This window comes from Chenopodium album, chromosome 16, assembly GCF_948465745.1.
Source record: "Chenopodium album chromosome 16, dcCheAlbu1.1, whole genome shotgun sequence".
NCBI classification, from domain to species: Eukaryota; Viridiplantae; Streptophyta; class Magnoliopsida; order Caryophyllales; family Amaranthaceae; genus Chenopodium; species Chenopodium album.
In genome coordinates, this window is record NC_137849.1 from 48,389,711 (window position 1) to 48,413,820 (window position 24,110).

Consider the following 24,110-nt stretch of genomic DNA (forward strand, 5'->3'; position numbering starts at 1 on the left):
ATGCTAAATTTCTTAAAGACATTTTGAGTAATAAAAGAGAAGTTGACTTTGTGGAAACGATTAATATGCCGGAAAATTGTAGTGCAATTATTCAAAATAAGTTGCCCACTAAGCTTAAAGATCCCGGTAGTTTTTCTATTCCATGTGCTATTGGTGAAATGGTAATTGATCGTGCTTTATGTGATCTTGGCGCTAGCATAAGCTTGATGCCCCTTTCTATGTGCAAAAGACTTGGCCTAGGAGAGTTAAATCCCACCAACATTTCCCTTCAATTAGCCGATCGTTCGGTTAAGATGCCTTTGGGAAAACTAGAGGATGTCCCCCTTAGGGTGGGCAAACTTTACATTCCGGTGGATTTTATTGTGCTTGACATGGATGAGGACTTGAATGTCCCCATAATTCTAGGTAGGCCTTTCTTAGCCACGGCGGGGGCTATTATTGATGTGAAACATGGTAAATTGTCCTTGCTTGTTGGAAAAGAGAAAGTGGAATTCAAACTGAACCAAGTTATGAAATGTCCTTCCAACATGGATGATTGTATGAGTATTGATATTGTTGAGAATGTTATTAATAAATCCATACAATTGCATTTGCATAACACTAATGATTCTCTTGAGTATGAACTTGAAAGCAAAGATAGGTTTTGCAATGAAAACATGGAGATGGAGCCAATTGAGGAGATTCTTGACTCCACCCCCATGGACAAGGAAGAAGCAAACCTAGTAATTGGAAAAGAAGAAGTGAAGAAGCAACTCATGAACGACAATGGTAAGGAATGCCCAAGTGTAGAGCTAAAACCTCTACCATCCAACTTGAGGTATGAGTTTCTTGGTCCATCTTCTACTTTTCCGGTTATTGTTAATGCTTCATTGGATGAGGTTCAAACCTCGAAATTATTGAATGTATTGAGAATGCATCGCAAAGCTTTGGGATATAAAATGGATGATTTGAAAGGTATAAGCCCAACGCTTTGTATGCATCGAATTTCATTGGAGGATGATGCTAAACCATCAATTGAAAGACAAAGAAAGCTTAATCCTCCAATGCTTGAAGTGGTCAAGAAGGAAGTTCTTAAACTACTTGCCGCCGGTATCATCTATCCTATTTCTAATAGTAGATGGGTGGCACCGGTGCAAGTAGTCCCTAAAAAGGGGGGGGTGACGGTTATTAAAAATGAAAAAAGTGAACTCATCCCTACTAGAACTATTACCGGTTGGAGGATGTGTATAGACTATCGTAAGCTAAACACATCCACCAAGAAAGACCACTTCCCATTGCCTTTTATTGATCAAATGTTGGAAAGGCTAGCATCTCACAAGTATTTTTGTTATCTTGATGGTTATTCCGGGTTCTTTCAAATCCCAATTCACCCGGATGACCAAGAGAAAACAACATTCACTTGTCCATATGGCACCTATGCTTACCGTAGGATGCCATTTGGCTTATGCAATGCCCCCGCTACCTTCCAAAGATGTATGATGGCAATTTTTGCGGATATGATTGAAAAAGAAATGGAAGTTTTTATGGATGACTTCTCGGTTGGGGGAAGTTCTTTTGATGATTGTTTAATTAATCTCACGCGATGTTTGAAAAAGTGTGAAGAGGTCAACCTTGTCCTTAATTGGGAGAAATGTCATTTTATGGTTCAAGAAGGCATTGTTCTTGGCCATAAGATCTCCCATGAGGGGATTGAGGTTGATAGGGCTAAGGTGGGTGTAATAGAGAAGCTCCCACCCCCTACTAATGTGAAAGGGGTGAGATCTTTCTTGGGACATGCCGGTTTCTATCGGCGTTTCATCAAGGACTTCTCTAAAATAGCCAAACCTCTTACTACACTTCTTCAAAAGGAGTGTGATTTTGTATTTGATGGTGCTTGTCTAGATGCGTTTTGTAGGTTGAAGGAAGCATTGATCTCGGCACCAATAGTGCAAGCTCCGGATTGGAGCCTCCCCTTTGAACTAATGTGTGATGCAAGTGACACGGCGGTTGGTGCCGTGTTGGGGCAAAAGAAAGAAAAGAGGGTGCACGTGATCCACTATGCAAGCAAGACACTGAATGATGCACAAAAGAACTACACCACGACCGAGAAGGAGCTTCTTGCGGTAATCTACGCCTTTGACAAGTTCCGTTCTTACCTTTTGGGTTCAAAAACCATTGTCTACACCGACCATTCGGCAATCAAATATCTCATGTCCAAGAAGCATTCAAAGCCTAGGTTGATGAGATGGGTGCTTGCTCTACAAGATTTTGATATAGAGGTTAAAGACAAAAAGGGTACGGAAAATTCGGTAGCGGATCATTTGTCAAGGTTGGAAATCCGAGATGAAGATGTTGATCAACTTCCAATCAATGATGAGCTCAAAGATGATGTTTTGTATGCTATCCAAGCAAAGTCATTGCCTTGGTATGCCGATATAGTGAACTACTTGTCTTGTGAGGCAATTCCACCGGAGTTCACCCCTCAACAAAGAAGAAAATTGAAGCACGAGTCGAAAAGGTACATATGGGATGATCCTATTTTGTACAAGATAGGGGTGGATGATCTTTTGAGAAGATGTGTTCCCGACGATGAAATTCAAAGTGTGCTTCATATGTGCCACTCATCACAATGTGGTGGTCATATGGGAGCAAACAAAACGGCGGCAAAAGTGTTGCAATTTTTGTTATTTTGGCCTACTCTCTTCAAGGATGCATGGGTCTTTGTGAAGACTTGTGACAAATGCCAAAGAACCGGGAACATATCAAAAAGAAATGAGATGCCTCAAAATCCGATCTTGGAATTAGAGGTATTTGATGTTTGGGGGATCGACTTCATGGGTCCCTTTCCTTCATCTTACGGTAATCTCTACATTCTAGTAGCGGTGGACTATGTGTCCAAATGGGTGGAAGCTCTTGCATCACCAAAGAACGACTCCAAGGTGGTGATGAAGATGTTTAGAAAGATCATATTCCCAAGATTTGGCGTTCCACGAGCTGTGATAAGTGATGGAGGGTCTCATTTTGCTCATCGAACATTCAAAGCTTTATTGGCTAAGTACGGAGTACACCATAAGGTGGGTTTGTCCTATCATCCTCAGACAAGCGGCCAAACGGAGGTTTCAAATAGAGAAATCAAGCTCATTTTGGAGAAGACCGTGGCTAGAAGTAAGAAGGATTGGGCGGCAAAACTTGATGATGCCTTATGGGCATACCGTACGGCTTTTAAGACACCCATAGGGACCACTCCTTACAAGTTGGTCTATGGGAAGTCTTGCCATTTGCCCGTGGAATTGGAGCACAAGGCTCAATGGGCAATTAAAGCCTTGAATTTTGACCTCAAAAGTGCCGGAGAGAAAAGAATGCTAGACTTGCATGAATTAGAGGAATTAAGAATGAATGCATACGATAATGCAAGCTCTTACAAGGCGAAGTCTAAGGAGTTTCATGACAAGTACATTATCAAGAGGGATTTCAAGGAAGGTGATAAGGTCCTTCTCTACAACTCAAGGTTAAAGCTTTTTCCCGGAAAGCTTAAATCAAGGTGGAGTGGTCCTTTTCAAGTTGTAAAGGTATTTCCCTATGGCTCAGTTGAAGTTTGGAGTGAGAGCACCGGAGCATTCAAAGTGAATGGTCAACGCCTCAAGATTTATTATGAGGGTGACAAGAAAGGTGTGGTTCACTCCATCAAGGTCAAGGAATTCAATGTCTCCAGTTAATGTGAACGGAAGGGCGTCAAGCTAGTGACGTTAAAGAAGCGCTCCCGGGAGGCAACCCGTGTATTTTTGCTTTTACAAAAAAAAAAAAAAAAAAAAAAAAAAAAAAAAAAAAACGAGAGAGAGAGATGAAAGAGCTTAAACTAACACTTAACATTTTGAATGTTTTGTTTAGTGTTTTGTTTTGCTGTAGGTAATTTGCTCGGAGAAAAGAAATGTAAATTTGGAAACTCCAGATAGGAGCGGGCGCTCCTACCCTAGTGCACGCCCGCTCCCAATAGCAGCAATTGGGCAGGAACTCCAGCAAGTTTAGGAGCGGGCGCTCCTCAAGGAGTGCACGCCCGCTCCAAACAACAGCAGTCAAACAGGAACTCTTGAAATTCTAGGAGCGGGCGCTCCTGAAGGAGTGCACGCCCGCTCCTCTATATCAAAGATCTGGCAGGAACTTCAGAAAATGTAGGAGCGGGCGCTCCTAACACCTGCACGCCCGCTCCTATACTAAGCTCTCGAAAAAAAAAAAAAAAAAAAAAAAAAAAAAAAAAAAAAATTGAGTTTTGAAAAAAAATTGGCAAAATCGATACCAAGAAGTAGGAGCGGGCGCTCCTAATCCCTGCACGCCCGCTCCTACTATCGAAAAAGAGGCAGTAACTACCTCTTACAGAAGGAGCGGGCGCTCCTCCACCCCAGCACGCCCGCTCCTCCCTTGCCGTGTAAAAAAAAAAAGGGGATTTCCCCTTATCCCTTTTTACCCACTTTCATCTCCCACCTCTCATTCACCACATTCATATTCTCTCTCCTCTTTACCCACCTCTTTCTCACTCTAAAATCCCCATCTTCTCTACCTTCTCTCATCAAAATCATCATCAATCCTTCATTTTTTTCACTCAAAATTTACAAATTCTTACTCTCCTTCCAATTCTCTTTCTAAAAATCACAAAAATTCACAAATTTGGTCAAAAATTCGAAAACCCACAAAATCTCCATTGAAGAACAAGAGCAAGAAGGTGAAATCTTGAAGAAGGAGGAGCAAATTTGGGTAGTCTTGGAGGATTTTAGAGTATTTTCATACTCTATTTGGTATAATCCACTTCTCTACTCAACTCTCTTTTTCAAATTTTCATAATTATTGTTTATTCCATACAAATTGTGTAGTTAATTGCATGATTGGTTAGAATTGAACAATTATTGTTGTTTATGGAGAATTGTTAGAGAAAATTGTGAATGATCTTTAGAATAATTGAAATTGTGATCGAAAATTACATAAACATTGTGATTTTGTGAATTTGGTTTGTGTGAAATTAGTGAAGTGCATTGTTGTTGGAATTTTTGTGTTGGAATATATTGTTGGTTGTGTTGTGGAACAGGTACATTTGGATTTTTAAAGGGGGTTTGAAGTTAAGGGTGTGTGTGGAGTTGTTTGTTGTTGAGTGTTATTCCTAATTACCTTTTTCCGAACTAAAAGAAAAAAAAATGAAGAAATTCATTGGAGGGATTAAGAAAAGAAAAACAAGTGAACCTCAAACATCCTCATCCCCTTCACAACGAGAAAGCCCTAACCCACCACCAACTTTAAAAATCGATAAACGATTTAAAAAGCCTTTCGATGACCTTTCCAAACGAAAAATTATTCCAACCCGATTCTATCATCAACATTCAATGCGACTTCTAGGGGTCGATGAGGGAATTAGAAGAGTAGCCGAAAACTTCGGTTGGCTAGACTTCTTGGACCTTGCGGAAGAAACCTTTTCTTCCCTAACTCTTGAATTCCTCTCATCGGTTTCTATGAAGCGCATAAACCTTGAGGATGAGCCATTGGAATGCGAAATAAAATTTAGAATGTTCAATGTCGAAAAAACCTTAACTTTGACGAGATTGAACGAAATTTTTGAATGGCCCACCCTCAACCAAATCTATGACCCCAATGGTACTTACTTCTCAAGTTATGAGGAGCAAGTGTGGTGGAATACCATTGCGGGGTATCCCAATTTCACAACCCGGTCTAGCCATGCTAGCCACATTATCCACCCCGTCCTTCGAATCTTCATGCGAATCATGAGCTATGCTTGTTTTTCTAAACAAGACTTAGGGAAGCTAACTAAAGAGGAGATCAAATGCCTCTTTCTAGCTTCAAGATTCGAAGGAAATGTGAAAGGGAATGTGAACATGGGATACTTGTTCATCAAGAGATGTATTGAAATAAGAGAAAGTGGAGAGATGAGCGGAGAGATTAGATGCGGGGGAATGATTTCAATTATTGCGAGGAAGTTAGGGTTTGGGTCTTTTCTAGACCAAATGACCCCGGTCCAAAGTTCTAACATGCTTGATCTTAAGGCACTTAGTGATATGAAGTTCCTTAATGAAATTCCGGGCCGAAATCTTCGCTTTAGTTGGAAGGTCAATGGGGTGCATTATTGCACTCTCCCAAATCCGGCGGTTAATAACTCGGTGGGGGACACATGGCAAGTGCCAAGAGATCAACTCCCACGAGGTATGGCCGGTGGTGGCGAGAATGTACCCGTACCCCGTCGTATGAGTACATCCTCCATTCCCCAATCTAGGGTAGATGGTTCCTCTTCCTCCTCTTCTCTCTTTGATGTGGAAATTGCTTTCAACCAATTAAATCTAACCAATCAAAGACTTCTTGAACAAAATGAGTACCAAAGTTTTGTAGCGGAGAGAAGCTACCAACATCAAGTTGAGAGGGGAGACTTTCTCCCTTACCTCAACTATCCCAACCGTCCCGTTCAAGAAGGGCCGGTAGCGGGTTGGAACAATGGCCAACCCACCTACCCCTTTTGGCAAGGCCCGCGTAGTTCAATTGAGGAGCTTCGCTCCTTTCCCCCTTATGACTACACACAACCCGGGGGAAGTGATTATAGGGGCGACCCTAGCTATTACTATGTCCCCGAGGTTAGTGGAGATAGTTCATCTTCGGAGGTGCTCGATCCCCCCCTAAGGGGGCATTACGGGTTTCCACCCGGCTATGATGGTGGTTGGGGTGAGCAAGGTATGCCGGACTTTGGCCATTACCGCACTTGCCCCAACTATGATCTACCTCCTTATGTAGACGCCCCGACCACTTCTAGTGATGTAGATATTAACTACAATTATCACTATTCGCCGGGACGCCGACATAGTTAGATGGTCTAGGCATTCTAGTCACCGTTTCATTGCCCCTTTTCACTTCTTGGGACACCGAGGACGGTGCCAATCCCAAGCTTGGGGGAGGTTACTTCATTGCCTATTTTGTTTCATTGAAACGGTGACTAAATGTCTAGCTTGGGGGAGTATTTAGGCCTTGCAAAGAGTTGGGATTTGATGTTGCTAGTTTTGTGCTTAATTTGATTATGCTCCGTTTGTCTTGATTGGTTAGTTAATGGTTGAATCTTTGCATTTTGATGAGCTTGGTTTGGTTTATGTGCTTCATTTTCGATGATGATATTTGTTGATGAGCCTCCTCTCCTTCCCAAAAAAAAAAAAAATTCAAAACCCAAAAATCCAAAGCCCTTAATCCAAATTCTTTAGTTAGTTTCTCCTTCCTTCCTCTTCTCCTTCCCTCTCCTAATCTTCTTTAGCTAGTTCCTCCTCCCTTAATCCAAATTCTTTAGCTAGTACCTCTTTCCCCTCCTCTAAAAAAAAAAAAAAAAAAAAAAAAAAAAAAAAAAATTTGTGTTTCTTTTAATTAGTTTAGACTTTGTATATATTTTCTTTGCTTGTAGTCATTTGGCTTGATGATTCGACTAGTGTCTTTTATGGTAAAATGAATTCAAGTGAGCTTGTGTTATAATTGTCCTAGTTTTGCAAATGACGATTTATTTATGAATTGTGGAATGATTGTTTAACTCATATGTGTATGATCCACTCATAATAGTCCTTGTTTGCTTTGCTACTAATCACTACTCTTTTATCACCTTGTATATAAGAGACACTACTACATCAAGATCAATGGTAACTGCTTCCCTTCTTTTCTTGTTTTTATTTTCCTTTTAGTCCCTTTACCCCTTTTAAAAAAAAAAAAAAAAAAAAAAAAAAAAAACATTTTTGCTTTTAGAATAGTCCTCAATGATGATATTGGATTGCATGTGATGGATATCTGCTTTCTTTTGGTAATAAAATTTCGAGTATGGTTTAGATGCCCTTGGTTGAACATAGAATTGGCTAGTTTAGGCTAGTGTGAGAATAACCTTACCGAATGTACGAAACCAAAAGTCTAGGATTGTGGTAAGAAGGTGTCGCCCATATCGAAGGAATTTGAACCCCGAAAGGTAGTAATTGATCCCACATTGTTCCCAAAAGTGAGGTTGTAATATTTTTCAAGCCTACTACATTTTGAATGAGTGGCAAGGATCCTCTTTGATTTAGTACCTAGATCGAGAACTTGAGTCTTAACTCCCAAGATCGCGGCCTAAACCACTCTTAGTGATCATGAAGATTGTTATGTATTGTTCATTCGCACAAAGTTAAGGCATGTCATTCTTGTTTCATTAGTTCAATCTTTAAGTTGTTATAAATAATAGTTTGTGATGTAAATGCCAAGTTTGAAAAAAAAAAAAAAAAAAAAAAAGAGAAAAAGAAAAAGAAAAAAAATAGAGAAAGAAAGAAAGAAAAAGAAGTGATGAATAGCCACCACCCTAGCAATTAAACAAGCTTGGGGGTGCATTTTTGTTTCAAGTTTATTCATAGTTTGTAATTTGGGTCAAAGTTAGGAACCTCTTTAGGTTTGCTCTTAGTGTTATATATCTTAGCTTGACTTTAATTGCAAAGCATTTCTAGTTTTCTCTATGCCTTAACTTTGTGCCGTAATCCTTGAGTCTTGTAATGTTAGTAGAGTAGTTGAAGCCATAGTCGGTGGAGGGAGTTGGTTCACAAGCATATGGAGAGGGTACTTATCATTGAGATGTCGAGTGTTCTAAACCTTCTTTTGTTTATTTTTCTTCCGGCTCCTTCGAGGAGTCATGAGACACTACCATTAGGGGGAATTTGAACTTTGTGTTGGGGACGCGGTAAGATTGGTTGAATGGACCAAAGTTGAGTACATTCGGGAAGGTTAACTAGGCCTTGGCTAGTCATGACCGTGGTTGATCTTAGGCATATACCTCATACTCGAGTTTTTATTGCTTAAGGATTCTTTTATCTGTACATGTGCTTTTCTTTGAGCGGACTAATCTATTGGTTTCTTTTGCGCCAAGTGAATTGCTTAGGGACAAGCAATTGGCTAGCTTGGGGGAATTTGATAAGTGTTTTATTTGTCCACTTATCATGGCTTTTTAAAACACAATTTTGTACTCTTTCCCCTACTTCAATCCCTTTTTTTTAACTCTTTTTGTGCATACTTGCATCTTTTGGGTTTCCCGTTTCTTTTTATGTGTGTGCTCGTGTTTGTAGGTTCAATGAGATTATGGTTAAGTAGCGTGAGCATGAAGACTTTCTCGAGGGAGCAATATCAGGCAGGAGCGGGCGTGCACCCTTAGAGGAGCGGCCGCTCCTCATCCCAGCACCACATTCTGCCTCCCCCTGCACATATAGGAGCGGGCGTGCAGCCTCCAAGGAGCGGGCGCTCCTCCCCGATCCTCTACAAACTGCCTCAAACTGGTGCAAGAGGAGAGGGCGTGCAGAGAGCCCAGGAGCGGGCGCTCCTACTTACTGGAGCGGGCGCTCCACACCCAGGAGCGGGCGCTCCTACTTACTGGAGCGGGCGCTCCTCCTGTTCTGAAGACTAATTTTGACGGATTTTACGATGTAATTTCTGGGCATATAAATAGGACGACTTAGCTTCAGTTTTGGATCTTTTTTTTCCCTCTTAGTTTTCCTAGGCCCTTAGTTCTTCTCAACCCTCATTAATTAGCTTAGATCTTCTCAAACTCAATCATTGTAGTAGAATTATTGGAAGTTTGTTCCATCAATTTCAACAATTTTCCCAACTTTGAAGTTTATTAAGTAATCTCTTTCCTCTATCTCTTGCTCTTAATTTTTAATTTTAATTGCTTTGAGTTGATAATTTCTCCCTTAATCTTGTTTATTTGTTCTTGCATGTTTAATCCATCCTTGTTTCATCTCTTTCCTAGCTTATTTGAATTCATGAAAACCCTAGATTTAATTGTTAGAGTAATTTCCACCATGTTTAGTGAGTAGTCTTTTAGTTAGGGGTTGGGTAAAGACCCAACCAAGCTATGGTTAATTGACTTGGAATTATTCATGTGCTACCTTGGATTGATAGTTGTTTATGCTTGAATTGATTATTGCATGTGTATTTTGTTGGCCACATTATGCCCATGTGTTCATCCCTTTTCTCACATCGAAAGATGGGGCTTCGGAGTGAGTCTTTTCTTGTGTAATTAGATTATGCTACTTTCATGATTTTGGATGTTTGGTTTCATTGACTAGGTTGCTTTAGTATGGTAATTAGGTGAGAAATCCCAATTATCCGAGCTTCATGCTAGTTCGGAGCGATCGAGAGACAAACTCGAGCTAGAAACCCACTTCCTATCCTTGAGACTTAATCCTTATCGTGTTAGTGCTTAATCTAGGGAGTACTTATGTTGTGACTTTGAAAGAAGGCAATGTTAAGTTCCTTTTCTATCCTCTATGTGTATTCATGATTTGTCCCTGTTATTGATTCCTTGGCTTTGGTTGGTGTTGAATCCCGTTTCCCCTAGCGTTCTTTTATATAGTAGCTTACCATTCAAAACCCAATTTGTGACCGAACTAGATTGCAACCGTTTCATACTCTCGGTGCACTTACCCATTCCCTGTGGATACGATCCTCTACTTACCCTAGACTTGTTTTAGGTTGGTTTAGGTAGAAATATTGTTGGTTTTAGGGTGATCGTCCAACGACCGAATATCCCTTTACCAATTTTATCAGCTAATCTATTTGACAACTGACATCGACGTCCCTTATAATGTTGTACAAGTTGATCTAAATTTGTAATCCACCCATTTTACAATTAGATGTGTCATGTGTGAGATATACTTCACTCTATAACTCTATAAGCAATCAACTGATCCAAAAGAACCCAAAAAAAATGACCACAAATGTTAAAATCAAGGCCCAATTAGTGGAAGACTAAATTAGAAGAAAGAGACAGGTCGTCTGTAGTAATGGAATGGACAAGGAGGATACTTGACCAGGAACTGTAGCAAGATGACGAGTTCAAACTTCAAAAGTCAATTAAAAAAATGGGCTTCTTTGTCCTCTTTACTGATTGTGTGAGCATGACTCCATGCTTTCATATTACAATGTGAACGTGCTGCTTTTACCACTTTCACCAAATTATCATCATCTAAAACTCTAAAAAAGGTTGTAGTCCGTATTAAATAAATGAGAAACTTGTCTTCTTTTTCCATTTTCTATTTCTCTTTGGGTTTGTTAATAACTTAATACGGAGTACAAACAATCTAGCTAATAGGAAATTTTGTATTACAATTCAATATTTGCATATGAATCCATATAACCTACTACCTCTGTTAAATGTTACGTGCAACTTTAAAATATTTTATGCCTCACAAATAATACCTCAAAGTTGCACATAACATTTAATAGAGGTAGTATAACATTGCAGCGTAATTGGGGTAAAATAATACGGAGTATGGAGTAATAAAAAAATATCAAAAATAAGCGTATGAATAGTGCAAAAGTCAAAGTGTTGCGATTATTACGAAAAGAAATTACTAGCTTACACAAGATTGAAAGATTTAAAAAAAAAATCCAATTTGGTCAATCAAATTCAAATATTAAATGATCTAATCTTCTATTGAACATGAAACTCTATAACATATTAAGCAAAAAGTTGGAGTACATGTACATCATATATATCAAATTTAAGTGGATTATTGCCTACGTTTTTTTTCTTGTCTATTGTGTGAGTGTTTTTCTTTTGCAATATCATTACTTTTTTGTCATTATTTGATTATTGTTAGAATTATTAGAACCTTTTAAAATTAGCATTGGGGAATTGGGGGACCAATAATTCAAGTACATTCAGAATAGTTTGCTGATCATCCTTCAAAGTGACCAACTCCAAAACAAAACTGTAGAACTCTAGTGTGTCGGGTATAAAATGTGTAATTAACGTCAACAAGTATGAGTGACACAACGACTTAAATTAAATCCTTAAATTTTTTACTTATTACAACCTAGCTAGCTTTTGATACGAGTATTATTTAAGGGATACTGTTATGTCTCCCTGTCTCTAAATATCCTGAATAAACCATATATTGCCAATAATTACAAACCAATTTGGACAACTTGAAGTGTATTAGTATTAATTTTGTTAGTGATGCACGGTTGGTAGCATTACAATCCAGTAATCAAACTCATCATCATGATTAAATAAAGACCATTCTTCCCACTTACAACAACCCAACAAAGAAAGACTTTCCTTCATTTCAATTTGAGTAAAGATGGTAATATTAGCTAGAAAGATGTCAAGGAAAAATTAATTCTTGGCTAGTTGTCTATATGCAATATAACCAACTTTAGAAGCAATTTAAAATAGGCAAACTTATAAAAGAAAATAAAAATCCTATTACCCAACTTTTTTCTCCCATTACATAATCATTTATGTTAACTACGTAGCTCATATTGAATCACGTCAACATTGTTAAATATGTTCACCTGTAATAAAACAGTTAGCATAATGCTTGTTTAATAAACAAGAATACAAGATAAGCGAACAAGGCTAATAATAGGTTGTTACTAGAATAATCCATTTCTTATAAGTTATAGAAAATTAAACAAGTTTACGCTTTTTTAATTTTCTCCAACAAGCCATTATTTCAAAATCTCCAATCAAATTTCTATACCACAAGTTGCAAATGTTTAATACATGAGCATCTACACAAAATATGTGTGAGCATGGTCACAATAATACACCTAAAATCTTAAAATCCCTATTTAATCTTAAAATCCCTATTTAATCTTGATATCAAATCGGATACAGAAGACGGCATTATTGATCTTGAATAATTGGATATACGCTCTCCCGTCTGGCGTCTCCCTGGTTGGGTCTAAAAGAGTCTCTATAAACCCTCCATTTCTTCAACCTCCCCATTAAATGAGCGTCGCTGTTCCCAAACCAAGAATTAAATGCAGCAGCTGGACTCTCCACCCACCTCTCTCATTCTCTCTCCAAATAAAATTAAACACCTTCTTCCCAAAATTAACTCCTCTTCACCCCACTCTAACTTCTACCCATCAACCCCTTTTCCCTTTCTTCTTTCTCTCTCCTAAAAAATGAAACTCCCCCTTTTTCAATGTCCGCCATTATTCCTCCACCTTCCTCCTCTCCCCCTCACTCCCCTCTCTCACTTCAAAACCTCGGACTCGGTTACGCCATAGCCATCGCTTTCGGTTTCCTCGTACTCTTCTCCGCTCTTCTCCTGTCTTCCTACATCTGTTGTCGGGCCAACCAACGCCGCCGCCGCCGCCTCCACGCTCCGCCACTCCCTAACTCCTCCGACAACGGCATCATCGTACCTCGTATCATCTTTGTCGCTGAAGACGACAACGACGACGAGGAAAACCAAAACAGAGCATCAAACGGCGTCGTTGGACTCGATCGTGCTGTCATAAACTCTTACCCGAAATTTCAATTCTATAAGAAGAATCTGGAAACTAGTAACGGTGATAATTTAATGTGTTCTATTTGTTTGTGTGATTACAAAGAAGGTGAGATGCTGAGAATGATGCCGGATTGTAACCATTTTTTTCACTTGTGTTGTCTTGATGCTTGGCTTAAACTTAACGGTTCTTGTCCTGTTTGTCGGAATTCTCCGTTACCAACGCCGATTTCTACGCCGTTAGCCGAGGTTGTCCCCCTTTCTCAGTACCCTGATAATCGTCGCAGGTCTACTGTCATTTCTTCCTCTTGAATTATTTTCTACTTGTACTATATTTTGATTAGTTTGGATTTTTCTTTTTTAGTTTTTAGATTTTGGTTTAAGTATGATTGATTTGAAATTATGATTATGAAGGCCAAATGTAAACACAACTTCAACGGAAATTGCTAGGGTTTTTTTTGGCCTGATTCATGCAAATATTGATTACTATTGATTGGTGTTACTAATGTTTAATTAATTAACGCTTAATGTTAAGTTTTGAGTACGAGTTGAGTATCGATTTTCGATGTTTATTGTTTTTTTAAGTGTGAGATGAGATCATTGAGATGCTATGTTCTCTTACTCCCTAACAAAAAGTAAAAGAAAAAGTGAATTGGAAAAAAAAAGAAGAGAAAGGAAGAAAAAGAGAAAATTGAAAAAAAAAAGGAGTTTGTATTTGGTTGTTCCCTTTAGCAGCAAAATTCATGTTACATGCCTTTGATGTTCAAGTAGGTCATATGACCATCTTATCATTGAGAATTTTTGTGTATGAGAATCAGAACATTTGGGGTTGTACCGTACATTTTGATGAGATGATTGAAATGGAATATATGCTTATGAAAAAAGTCAATTCTTTTGGCTTAATTCCTCCTTTATTCTCCTATTGGATTATTGTGAGTTTCACATACTCATTCATCTTCCAACAATTAGCTAAAGAATGTGTCATAATCTTAAGTTGAAAGTTATTGGACAATGTTAGATTATGTAAATAATCCAATGTATATTATTAGTTGTATTTTACTAATGTATTCTTAGCCTTAACCCTAGTATACCCTCTTGTATAAATACTATTGTTCAATCAATGAGAAAGGTACGGAAAATTTTCTCATATTCTCTCAGACAATTTCTTAAGCACAATGTGTAAGTGTCTTATTTGAAATCATACCTAGTGATAAAGGTGTATGATTAGGTGTGTGTTTTTATATACATAATTGAAATATATATAGTGACCAATTGACAATCTCTCTAAAGCTCAAAGCATGTTGAACCACATTTTAGTTAAGTTGACAAGTTTTTATTGTCAATTTAAAGTCAAGTTTCAATACAAGTAGATTTAATATTAAAAAGTTATACCTACAAAATGTTCTCAATCAATCTACTAGATATAATGATTATTGAATAATAATACGTGTGTAAAATTACCAAAACCAAAGCGAATTTGCATGAATTTCTCTTCATCATTCCACATGAATGTTGTATGCAATGGCAAAGTCAAGTTTGTTCAATCACTCTTATGCTATGCCAGTGACATAAACGTAAAGAGTAAGCAATTTCAACTACAATGACATGCATGGAGTATGAATCAATATTTTTGAAAACCGAATTTAAACAAAATGTTGCTTTAGCAATGGACTGTTTGGCACATGTATGAGAATGCAAGTGTTATAAGAGCATAGAATCTTTCATTTAAAAAAAAATGAAATCATCAATCATGTGCAATTTTGATATTCTGATTCTTTTATTCAATAATTGACTTATTTTTCTTTTTGTTTATTTTTTGGTTGGAACTATAAGCGATTGTGATGTTTACGTGTTTGGTGTTTTATATCCTTTGTTTTCTCCTGATGAGCATATAGTTTTTTAGTTATTTTTTTTATTTATTTTTTTAATATATAATTTTAAGCTCCTACAATCAAAGTCTTATGGATGCTTCTGCTATAGTCAAAGAAGATCCAGAGATAGGAATTAATGTATTGTTTAATGAAGTTATTAGAGACATGATTACATTGTTACTGGAAAAAGAGTTGACTTTGGAAAGAAGTTGAGTAAGTAGTGTGACAACACACACCACTTGAGCTCCCAAAATTATGTTTATAAATCTGGTTGAGGAAACTGATGACAGAGGAAATGGTATAGGAGCTCTAAAAACTAATCTCAAGATCCCCCATCTCGATTATCTTCACTATTTATTAATTAATGTACTCTGAACATACTAAACTAATTTAATTGTAGAATCTACTTAAGCTTTTTAAAAACTCACTTTTCCACTAACTTTTCAATCGATCTTAGGCAAAACTTTCAACTTTCTATATCGAAACCCAACGACATACGAAGTAGTTTTGTACCCTAATGCTATGCGCTCTTCATCATCTTTAAGGTGTTTGGATCTAAATTATTTAAGGTTTGGACATTTGGTTTGGTCTGAATGAATTTTTATCTTTAGCAATTATAATTTTGTCTAGCTTAATGTGGTATGATATGAATTTTTAAAGTCTAATCTGATTTGGTATTATTTTAATTAAAATAAGATTTTGTTCCTTTCATCTTATCCAAGGTATTTTAATCTAAAACTATTTTAAAGTTTTGATGTTATCTACTATTTTATACACAATATGTTCTAGTCTGGTTTGACTTTTATATATTGTTTCATTATATTTACAATATTGTTTGACCAAAACATAATACCTTTGAGATAAATGTAAGTGTACCGTATAATGAATTTATTTTGATTTTAATTTTTCACAACATCTACATGTAACGATCTAAGACATGAAATCAGCTTGACTTTTGTTTAGTCATTGCTTACATAGGTTGTTTGAAAATTAATCAAGATGTTAGTTTCCATGCCTAAGGCTAACACTTAGTAGGCCAAAGTGAAAACGTAGTGGGTTTCTAGTCATGGCTCAAGTTGAAGTAAACCTATGAAGATGAGATGAGTATGAGGCATAAGAAGGGAACAAAAGGGGAGAGCGTGTGAAGGTGTTTCACAATTTATTACTCCGTATTTTCAACAAGTAAATACGGAGTAGTTTAAAATATGATTTTATTCAATAGAAGACTTTTAATTGGTTTGACTTCTGAAGTTCATAGTCATACCATTTAAAGTAGTTGGTATCCTTTATGGGAAGATTTAATTACGGCAAGCATTTTTTCAATTTTAAGGAATGCACTTACTCAGGGAATATGAAGCTCATAAAATGCGAAAATTGATCCAGAATTTCAGCCCAATTGAAATTGACGCAAAAGCCCCATTTATCCAGAGATTAGATATTTCCAGCCAGAATCCGGTTTCAGCTTCAACTTATCACCCGTTAGAATGAACCCAATTTTTCAATTCAGCTTAGGGGGCATTTGGTTCCAAAAATGAAAATGGAGTGGAAAGGAAACAAATAAGAAGCAGAAAAGGAATCATTTAGCTATTACCTTTTCATTATTACCTTTTCATTTGTTTGGTTTAACCATGAAAAGGGTATTTGTTAAGAGAAAGGTAAGAGTATTCGTTATCCCAAGTTTTTGAGAGGTAACAAATGAGGGGTAACCATTACCCTTTGGTAATAGTAATTGTTACTATGCCTTCAAACCAAACACACGATAACAGTATTTGTTTAGTCGAATTCGTTTCCAATCCAAAAAATTAACTAACCAAACGCCTCCTTACTGTTTGTGGATTAACGAATACGAATGGTGAAGTTGGACTAATTTGGAAATATTGGACAATTTACTTTGTGAAATGCTAAATACCGCCGTCCAAATTTATCGCCACCGCCATCATTTCGAGCAAACTGACAATTTTGTCCTTACTAAACCCAACCGATTTTTCACCCTTATTTTTTTTCTCTCTACTCCTCAAGAAGACAAACACCAACCACTCACCTTTTTTACCACACAACCACATATTTGTGGTTACTGGGAAACAATTTTCAGCGAGCTCAGGCAGTGGCGCGCGACGACGGCGGAATGGGTGGAAAGGAGGTAAGTAGTTTCCGTTTTTTTTCGATCTGTTTTTTTTTATTGCAATAAGTGGCTGGTAACCGGAGGTGAAAACCGGTTGCCAGCACCGATAACCGGTGAACAAATCCGGTTGACCGCGTCGGTAACCAATTTTCACCTCCGGTTACCAGGGGCTGTCAATCGGATTTGGCGTCCGGTTACCGGTGGTGGACAACCGATTTTCACCTCTAGTTACCAGCCACCATTTTTTAATTTTTTTTTTGAAGAAAACTGAGCAAATTTTGAATTGGGCTCCGATTACCATCCACGGTAACCGGTTTTGATTTCCGGTTACTGTGGAGGGTAACCGGTTTTGGTCTCCAGTTACTGTGGACGGTAACCGGTTTTGGCCTACGGTAGACCATGGTAACCGGAGCCCAAAACCGTTTACCGTCCACAGTAACCGGAGATCAAAGCTGATTACCGTGGAGCTCCGGTTGAACCCTAGTTCTTTTTCCGTCGAGCCACCTCGATCAAATTTTGTTCTCGTCAACTTTCGCCGTCGTATTTTTGGTATTTGAATTCTGCTTGCACAATTGTCTTACACCTTTTTTTTTTTTTCCCCTCGCTGAAATAAAATGTGATATATTCATACAGTCCTGCCTCCTTAATACCCCTATTTATATTTTTTATTAGTCCATTTGAAATTGTCCAAGACTATGTATAATTATAAGAAACCATCACTTTATTTTCACATCTACTATACATTTGGTGTCATCAACTCCATCAAACCACAAAATTTGAAAGTAACAAAATCTTAATGAAGCATACAAATTGGCATGAAATAGATGACACCTTGACACTATAACAGGCCAGCTACTTTCTCTATATAAGGAGAACTACAAATCAATACAGTATGAAATGGTATTCAGCCATCAGCACTCAATTACAAAAGTTTAACCAGCTATAATTAGAGTCAATGATCATACTGTATAATATACTATGAAAGGGTAGGAAATGAATAGTTGCTGTTGTCTGTTGATTTGCACCCCATAAAACAGTTACCGTTGATTAAAAACTGTTGTCCAATTAATTAGTAATTTAGTATTGCATGGTCTGCATCAAATTAATTACTCCGTATATATGCATTTTTTTCTTTCTTTTTTTTCATTTTTTAATCTTTGGGCCGCAGTATAGTAGTTTATGTTGTTCCCAACATTTTGTTCAATGTGTGTGCTTCATTTAGATCTAGTCTTACACTGTTACATTATGCAGTGGGCAGAGGGCAACGAATCTTTGGTATGTCCGTATCCTCATATTCTTTTTATATTGCGGCGAGTTCATGCTCATTTTGATTCTTATACTAACTCGTAAGTGGAAGCACTATTCTATTGGTCCTCACAACTTCATTTACAAGATTAATCTCTTTTTTTTTTTTTTTTTTTTTTTTTTTTTTTTTTTTTTTTTTGACACAAAGATTTATCTTGGTTATGGTTCAGAGAATCAGGGTGCCTCATTCCGTATTAATTTTTATATACGAAGTAGGAAGTATGTGTGTACACGGTGCATATTTTTAAATTTTTTGGGTACCTGGAACAATATTCAAAAAATTAAATTAATACAGTATTTAATGGAAAGTTCATTGTTGAAGGTTGATGATTGTAGGTTGTCAAGTTGAGCATCTCAAATCATGAAAATGAGTGAGAGCCATCGCTTGGAAAATAAACCCTAAATCACATATAATCCATAACACTCTCAAATTTTATCATCTTATTATGAAAGTGGTCGATAATGAAGATGCTAAGATTTGCAAAGTAATCATAACTAAACCTATGCAATAAGTGAACGACAACATTCATAATTGCATGAGAGAAATCAAGCATATTAAATATGGGTGTGATTTCTATAAATGTTTGATGAAGAGTATTACTCTTAAAATATTTGGGAAAAACCATTTGTCATAACATGAAACGTTGTAAAGTTTCATAGTGAAATAAAACTTTTCTAAAATATTCCACAAAACTATTTAATTATGGTTTAGAATTAAATTATGAGTACATTCATTTATGAGAATAGACAATATTTTACTTCCTCTGTTTTTTTTTTTGTTTTTTTTTTATTTTTTTTATAGTTGTAACAATTTGACTTTTACATTATTTATGTGTTTCACTTTGACAATTTATATATAAATAAAAATATAGTTATGTGTGATCTTGTTAGATTCGGCTCGATTAGTACAATTTTAACATCTAAAATTTATAATTTTTACATATTGGTAATCAAATATATTAACGATTCAAAACATGCATCGACAAGCGTGAAAAAAAGAAGTATTGCAACTATAAAAAAAACAGAGGAAATACATAATAAGTAGTACTCGTACAAAGTAACAATTTCTTATAAATGCACATACAAATACGAATATGAATTAATTATGAGTAGTGCAAGATCAAATTGTTGCATATTTTAAAAGCAATATACTTCCTTTTTTGTATTTTATTGACAATTTACGAGTAAATCGGTATAATAAATATTTATTTATTGTTTTTTCTTTTCATTTTTAGCTTAGGCTGTATATATATTTTTCCATTTTAAAATACCAATAAAGTACGGAGGATTATTATTACTTGTAATTTTTTTTTTCCTCATATTTTTGTACTGGTGTAGTATTGTAGTACTGTAGTATCAAGTTATCAACAACTACTAAATTTCTAAATCTAGATGTGTAGTATCAACATTCCAGCAAAAAGGCCTATACTTTCGGTAAGCTTTAGCCGACCTAAGAAGAACATATCTCCTTATCCAGGTCATTGTCGAGCCCACTTACATGTTTTATAGCCTAAAACCTTCCTAGGCTCATCTTGTGAGTTGTGACGTACTGTAATAACTTGTGATTAAATTAGCTACCACAAAAATATGTTTGGGTTAACCCTTAGCCTTACATGGTCCAAAGTAAATTTGTGAATCAAGTATCATAGCCTTCATTGGTACAAAATTAAGGTTAGTCTTAAGTCTACCTAAGCCTTCAACGTTCCTTCCAATATGCAAGGTTTAGCATTTCTATTTGACCATTTGATGATGTATGGCTTTTGACCATGTATGTTAATGATTTTTCTACAAATAGAAGTTATAAAACTATACTGTGATATAATCGTATAAATAAAGTATTGAAACCAACTAAATATGTCGTATATAATCTATCATACCTGGATAGTTTTTATTTTTTATTTTTTATTTTTTTTTTTTTTTTTGGAATAGGTTAAGCAAACTATGTTGGTGTAAATTTGTGAATCAAGCTTTAAAGTTAGAAATATTACAATGGCTGTATTTGGTAACTAGCTTATTTGAGCAAAACTAGCTTATTTGACCAACATTAGCTTATTGATTATTAAATAAGTTAATTCAAGATGTTTGGTGGGATATATTCTATCCGAAAATCTAGTAGGTATTGTTATGTTGTGTGTCCATATATATTAACTACATAGGGCCTGTTTTAATTGACTGAACTAAACTTATTAGAGCTGAACTAAACTGAACTGAATATTTTATGAGAAAAGGAAATTAAAAACTGAAGTGAACTGAACTGAAAATAATCTGAAAAAACAAGCCCAAAGTAAAATATTTAACTCCGTATGAATAAAATTACTAAAGTCACACTTTATAGTTTATATGAACTACATTATAGATTTATAGTTTATACCGTCTTAATGTCAAACTATTACAAATAAAAACAAGATACATACTCAGTAAAATTAAGTCACAGTCACACCTTGCAAGAAAAAAAAAATGGTGACAAAGTCCGTAAAAAAAAACATTCTGAAGTTGGAAGGTCTAAATTGATGACACGTGGCGTCCACCATCCCACGGTCGGCACCTCCATTTTCATGACCGTCAATTTAAATCACATCTGTAAAAAAAAAAAAAAAAACTGAAAAAGCGTCAATTCTACACAAGACAGAGTCGTCATCAAACGCCGTTTAATAATATTATTCCTTGAGTAACGCCGTTTAATTAATACCGTATTTATATTCTGAAACTTTTCCTTTTGAAATTTGAATCTTCTTTCCCTCTTACAAAACCACTAGATTAACTCCCTTGATTTAATCTCAACGGCCACGATTTCTCCTCTTATTTCCTTTCCTCGTGATCCCCATTCTCTTTATAAAACCTCCCATTTTTTTCTCTCTCTCATAAAACCCTCATTTCACTTTCTAGAAACTCCAATCAATCTCTCCCTTTTTTTCCTCTCTGAAACTTGTTCGTTAAGCTTTAATGGCGGAAATCGGAGAAACCAAAGCTCCTCATCCCGAGGGAGGAGAATCGTCGTTCATGGAGAAGATCGCTGAGAAGCTTCACTTCCATGAGAGCCACGACCAGGAGAATAAGCACGATGAAGAGAAGAAGCATGACGAAGAGAAGAAGCATGATTCATCGTCGTCTTCTTCATCTTCTTCTTCCTCAGATTCTGAATCTGAAAAGCCTAAGACGACGTCGTCTCCTTCTGCTCCGGCTCCTGCTCCTGCTGCTGCTTCTTCGTCTGTTGAATCTAAGATCCGCCGTCTTTTTGGCCGTGAGAAACCTGTTCACCAAGTTCTCGGTGGTGGAAAACGTATGCACTTTTTCTCTCTCTTCTGATTTGAATTTTATGCTCTTTGATCTTAATTACTTGATTTACTTTTAATCTAAGATATAGTCTTCGATTTTTTGGTATGATAATATTCAGATTTGTTTTACCTAATTTAATAATTCCGATTTGCGATTTGATTTCATGTGCATAACGTGAGATTGATTTATGAATTGCGATTGGAATTTGATTTCTGTAGCTTGAATTTATAAATTGAAATCAATCATTACTGTTTGAAGATTGAAAAAATTAATCTACAAATTAATTGATGAATTAGAAATGATGTAATGAATGTGAATGGTGATGCAGCTGCTGATGTATTCTTGTGGAGGAACAAGAAGATCTCAGCTACTGTATTAGGAGCAGCTACTGCGATTTGGATTTTGTTTGAGTTGCTTGGATACCACCTGCTCACTCTCGTTTGCCACCTCTTGATTTTCTCCCTATCAGTGTTGTTTCTATGGGCCAATGCTTCCAGCTTTATCAACAAGTAATCTTCAAACTCGCTTTGTTAACTACATTATCATTTATGCACTGAATAAGTTAATTAAATTGCTTGATTGTGGATGTTTAATGTCTTGAATTCGAATCATAGGTCGTCACCACCTCAAATCCCCGAGGTTACACTCCCGGAGAACATGATAATGGAAATTGTTAGTGCTTTTGTGTCTGAGTTGAGACGAGGACTTAAGCTGTTGCACGATGTTGCTACTGGAAAAGATGTGAAGCAGTTCCTTGCTGTATGAATTGCTTAACTTTTTTTATATTGATGGTTATATTGAAGAGACAAGGAATTTTGGTCATGATTTGATTTTGATTATTGTATCATTTGTTGTTTGCAGGTCATTGCAGGATTGTGGATATTGTCAATTGTTGGCAAAAGCTGCGATTTCTTGACTCTCTTCTATATCAGTAAGTATTATATTGTTATTCTTTGCTCCTGGATTTAAAGGTTAGTTTGTAATTGTTATTGTGATTTAAGTAATGTGTCATTAAACATTGTCATCTGTGTTTTGCCACAGATTTTGTATTGTTGCATACTATCCCTGTTCTGTACGAGAAATACGAGGACCATGTTGATGCATTCGCCGAGAGAGCAATGGGTGAGGCCAAGAAGCATTATGGTGTGGTGAATGAGAGGTACATTAGCAAGATTCCAATGGGACCTTTGAAGAACAAGAAGGCGGATTAGAGATATTAAACAAGCCTTATTCCACACACAAGTGTTAGGTTTCCTAACTCTTGACTTATCCAAAGGTCGTTCATTGTGCTACTCTACCTTTGGCATTTTCATTTTGGCTATTTGCATTTGACTTTCGGTGCCTAAAAAGTGGTATTGCTGGGTTTAGATTGGAGTTGCCAGTTTTTGTAAGCTTTGTGGGCGTTGCTTTGTTCTTGTTTATTGACATTAATGGCACAGTAGAGCTACCTAATCTTGTTTATTCGTGGACATGGTTCTCTTGGCTTTGATAGGTAATAGTATTTGCTAGAGTTTAGTTGTGATGTATCAGTCACAATACATTGATCTGCTGTTACCCTTGTGCAATGCTAATTATATACAGTACAATAGATTTTGGTACCTGCTTATTTTGATTTGTTTTCCCTTTGTTGATCACACTTTACTCTGCTTGGTTATTTCCTTGGAATCTTTTTATTTAAACTCTAGAAGTGCTGTCATTTCATCTGTTCATCCACTCTTGGGACTTGATTTGAAGGTCTTGCAGCAAATTTTATGGCATAATTTTTAAGTATCGCACCTTTTCTATTAGGCAATGTTTTACAGCCTTATAGTAGAGGGTTCCATCTGGTTCCGTCAGTCTATTGTTGATGACTGCAGGAACCGAGGAAGCTTTACAGGTAAAATCCGGATTCACCCACCTATTTTGAGTGTTTCAATCTCGATCATGGTTGCAAACCTTTTCTTTCATCCTCATTAATCATTGATCCATCCGTCCATAAAAAAAGTTCCCCAGTTTATTTCTTGTATATGGCGTACGGATAACACGTATAGAAAAGAGAAAAATTGCGATAAATAAAAGAGAAAAATTGTGATAAATGTGTTGAGAGAAGAACAGCGTTATTTCTGAAGGACAAATCTGATAGGAATACGACGATTCATTAGGAGCGTAGGGTATGTCCTTGTCTTGTCAATACCAGATTTTTCTCATTTGTTTGTGTCCAATTTATCGCCATGTCCTTGTACTGAGCGAATGTACATTGTGTCGCCACTAACTTGACATGTTAACTAATATCACAATTATAGA

General features: G+C 36.6%; 1 protein-coding gene and 1 pseudogene across 1 annotated transcript; both read left to right on the forward strand.

Moving 5' to 3' along the window:
- The first annotated feature begins 12,707 nt into the window (after positions 1–12,707).
- Positions 12,708–13,742, forward strand: LOC145585754 (RING-H2 finger protein ATL67 pseudogene; annotated as a pseudogene).
- Positions 13,743–21,430: 7,688 nt separating this feature from the next.
- LOC145586825 (reticulon-like protein B4) lies at positions 21,431–23,425 on the forward strand. The gene is made up of 5 exons (XM_081643762.1): positions 21,431–21,831; positions 22,156–22,336; positions 22,442–22,586; positions 22,689–22,758; positions 22,869–23,425. The coding sequence occupies exons 1-5, from the start codon at positions 21,495–21,497 to the stop codon at positions 23,036–23,038; spliced, it is 903 nt and encodes a 300-aa protein (XP_081499888.1). The 5' UTR covers positions 21,431–21,494; the 3' UTR covers positions 23,039–23,425.
- Positions 23,426–24,110: the final 685 nt, after the last annotated feature.

What these genes read in the sequence shown, in the direction of transcription:
- LOC145586825 (XM_081643762.1), top strand. Translation starts at nt 21,495, where the DNA reads ATGGCGGAAATCGGAGAAACCAAAGCTCCTCATCCCGAGGGAGGAGAA. An exon ending in ATGTGAAGCAGTTCCTTGCT is followed by an intron (nt 22,587 to 22,688) that starts GTATGAATTGCT and finishes TGTTGTTTGCAG; the next exon opens with GTCATTGCAGGATTGTGGAT. An exon ending in CTTGACTCTCTTCTATATCA is followed by an intron (nt 22,759 to 22,868) that starts GTAAGTATTATA and finishes GTTTTGCCACAG; the next exon opens with ATTTTGTATTGTTGCATACT.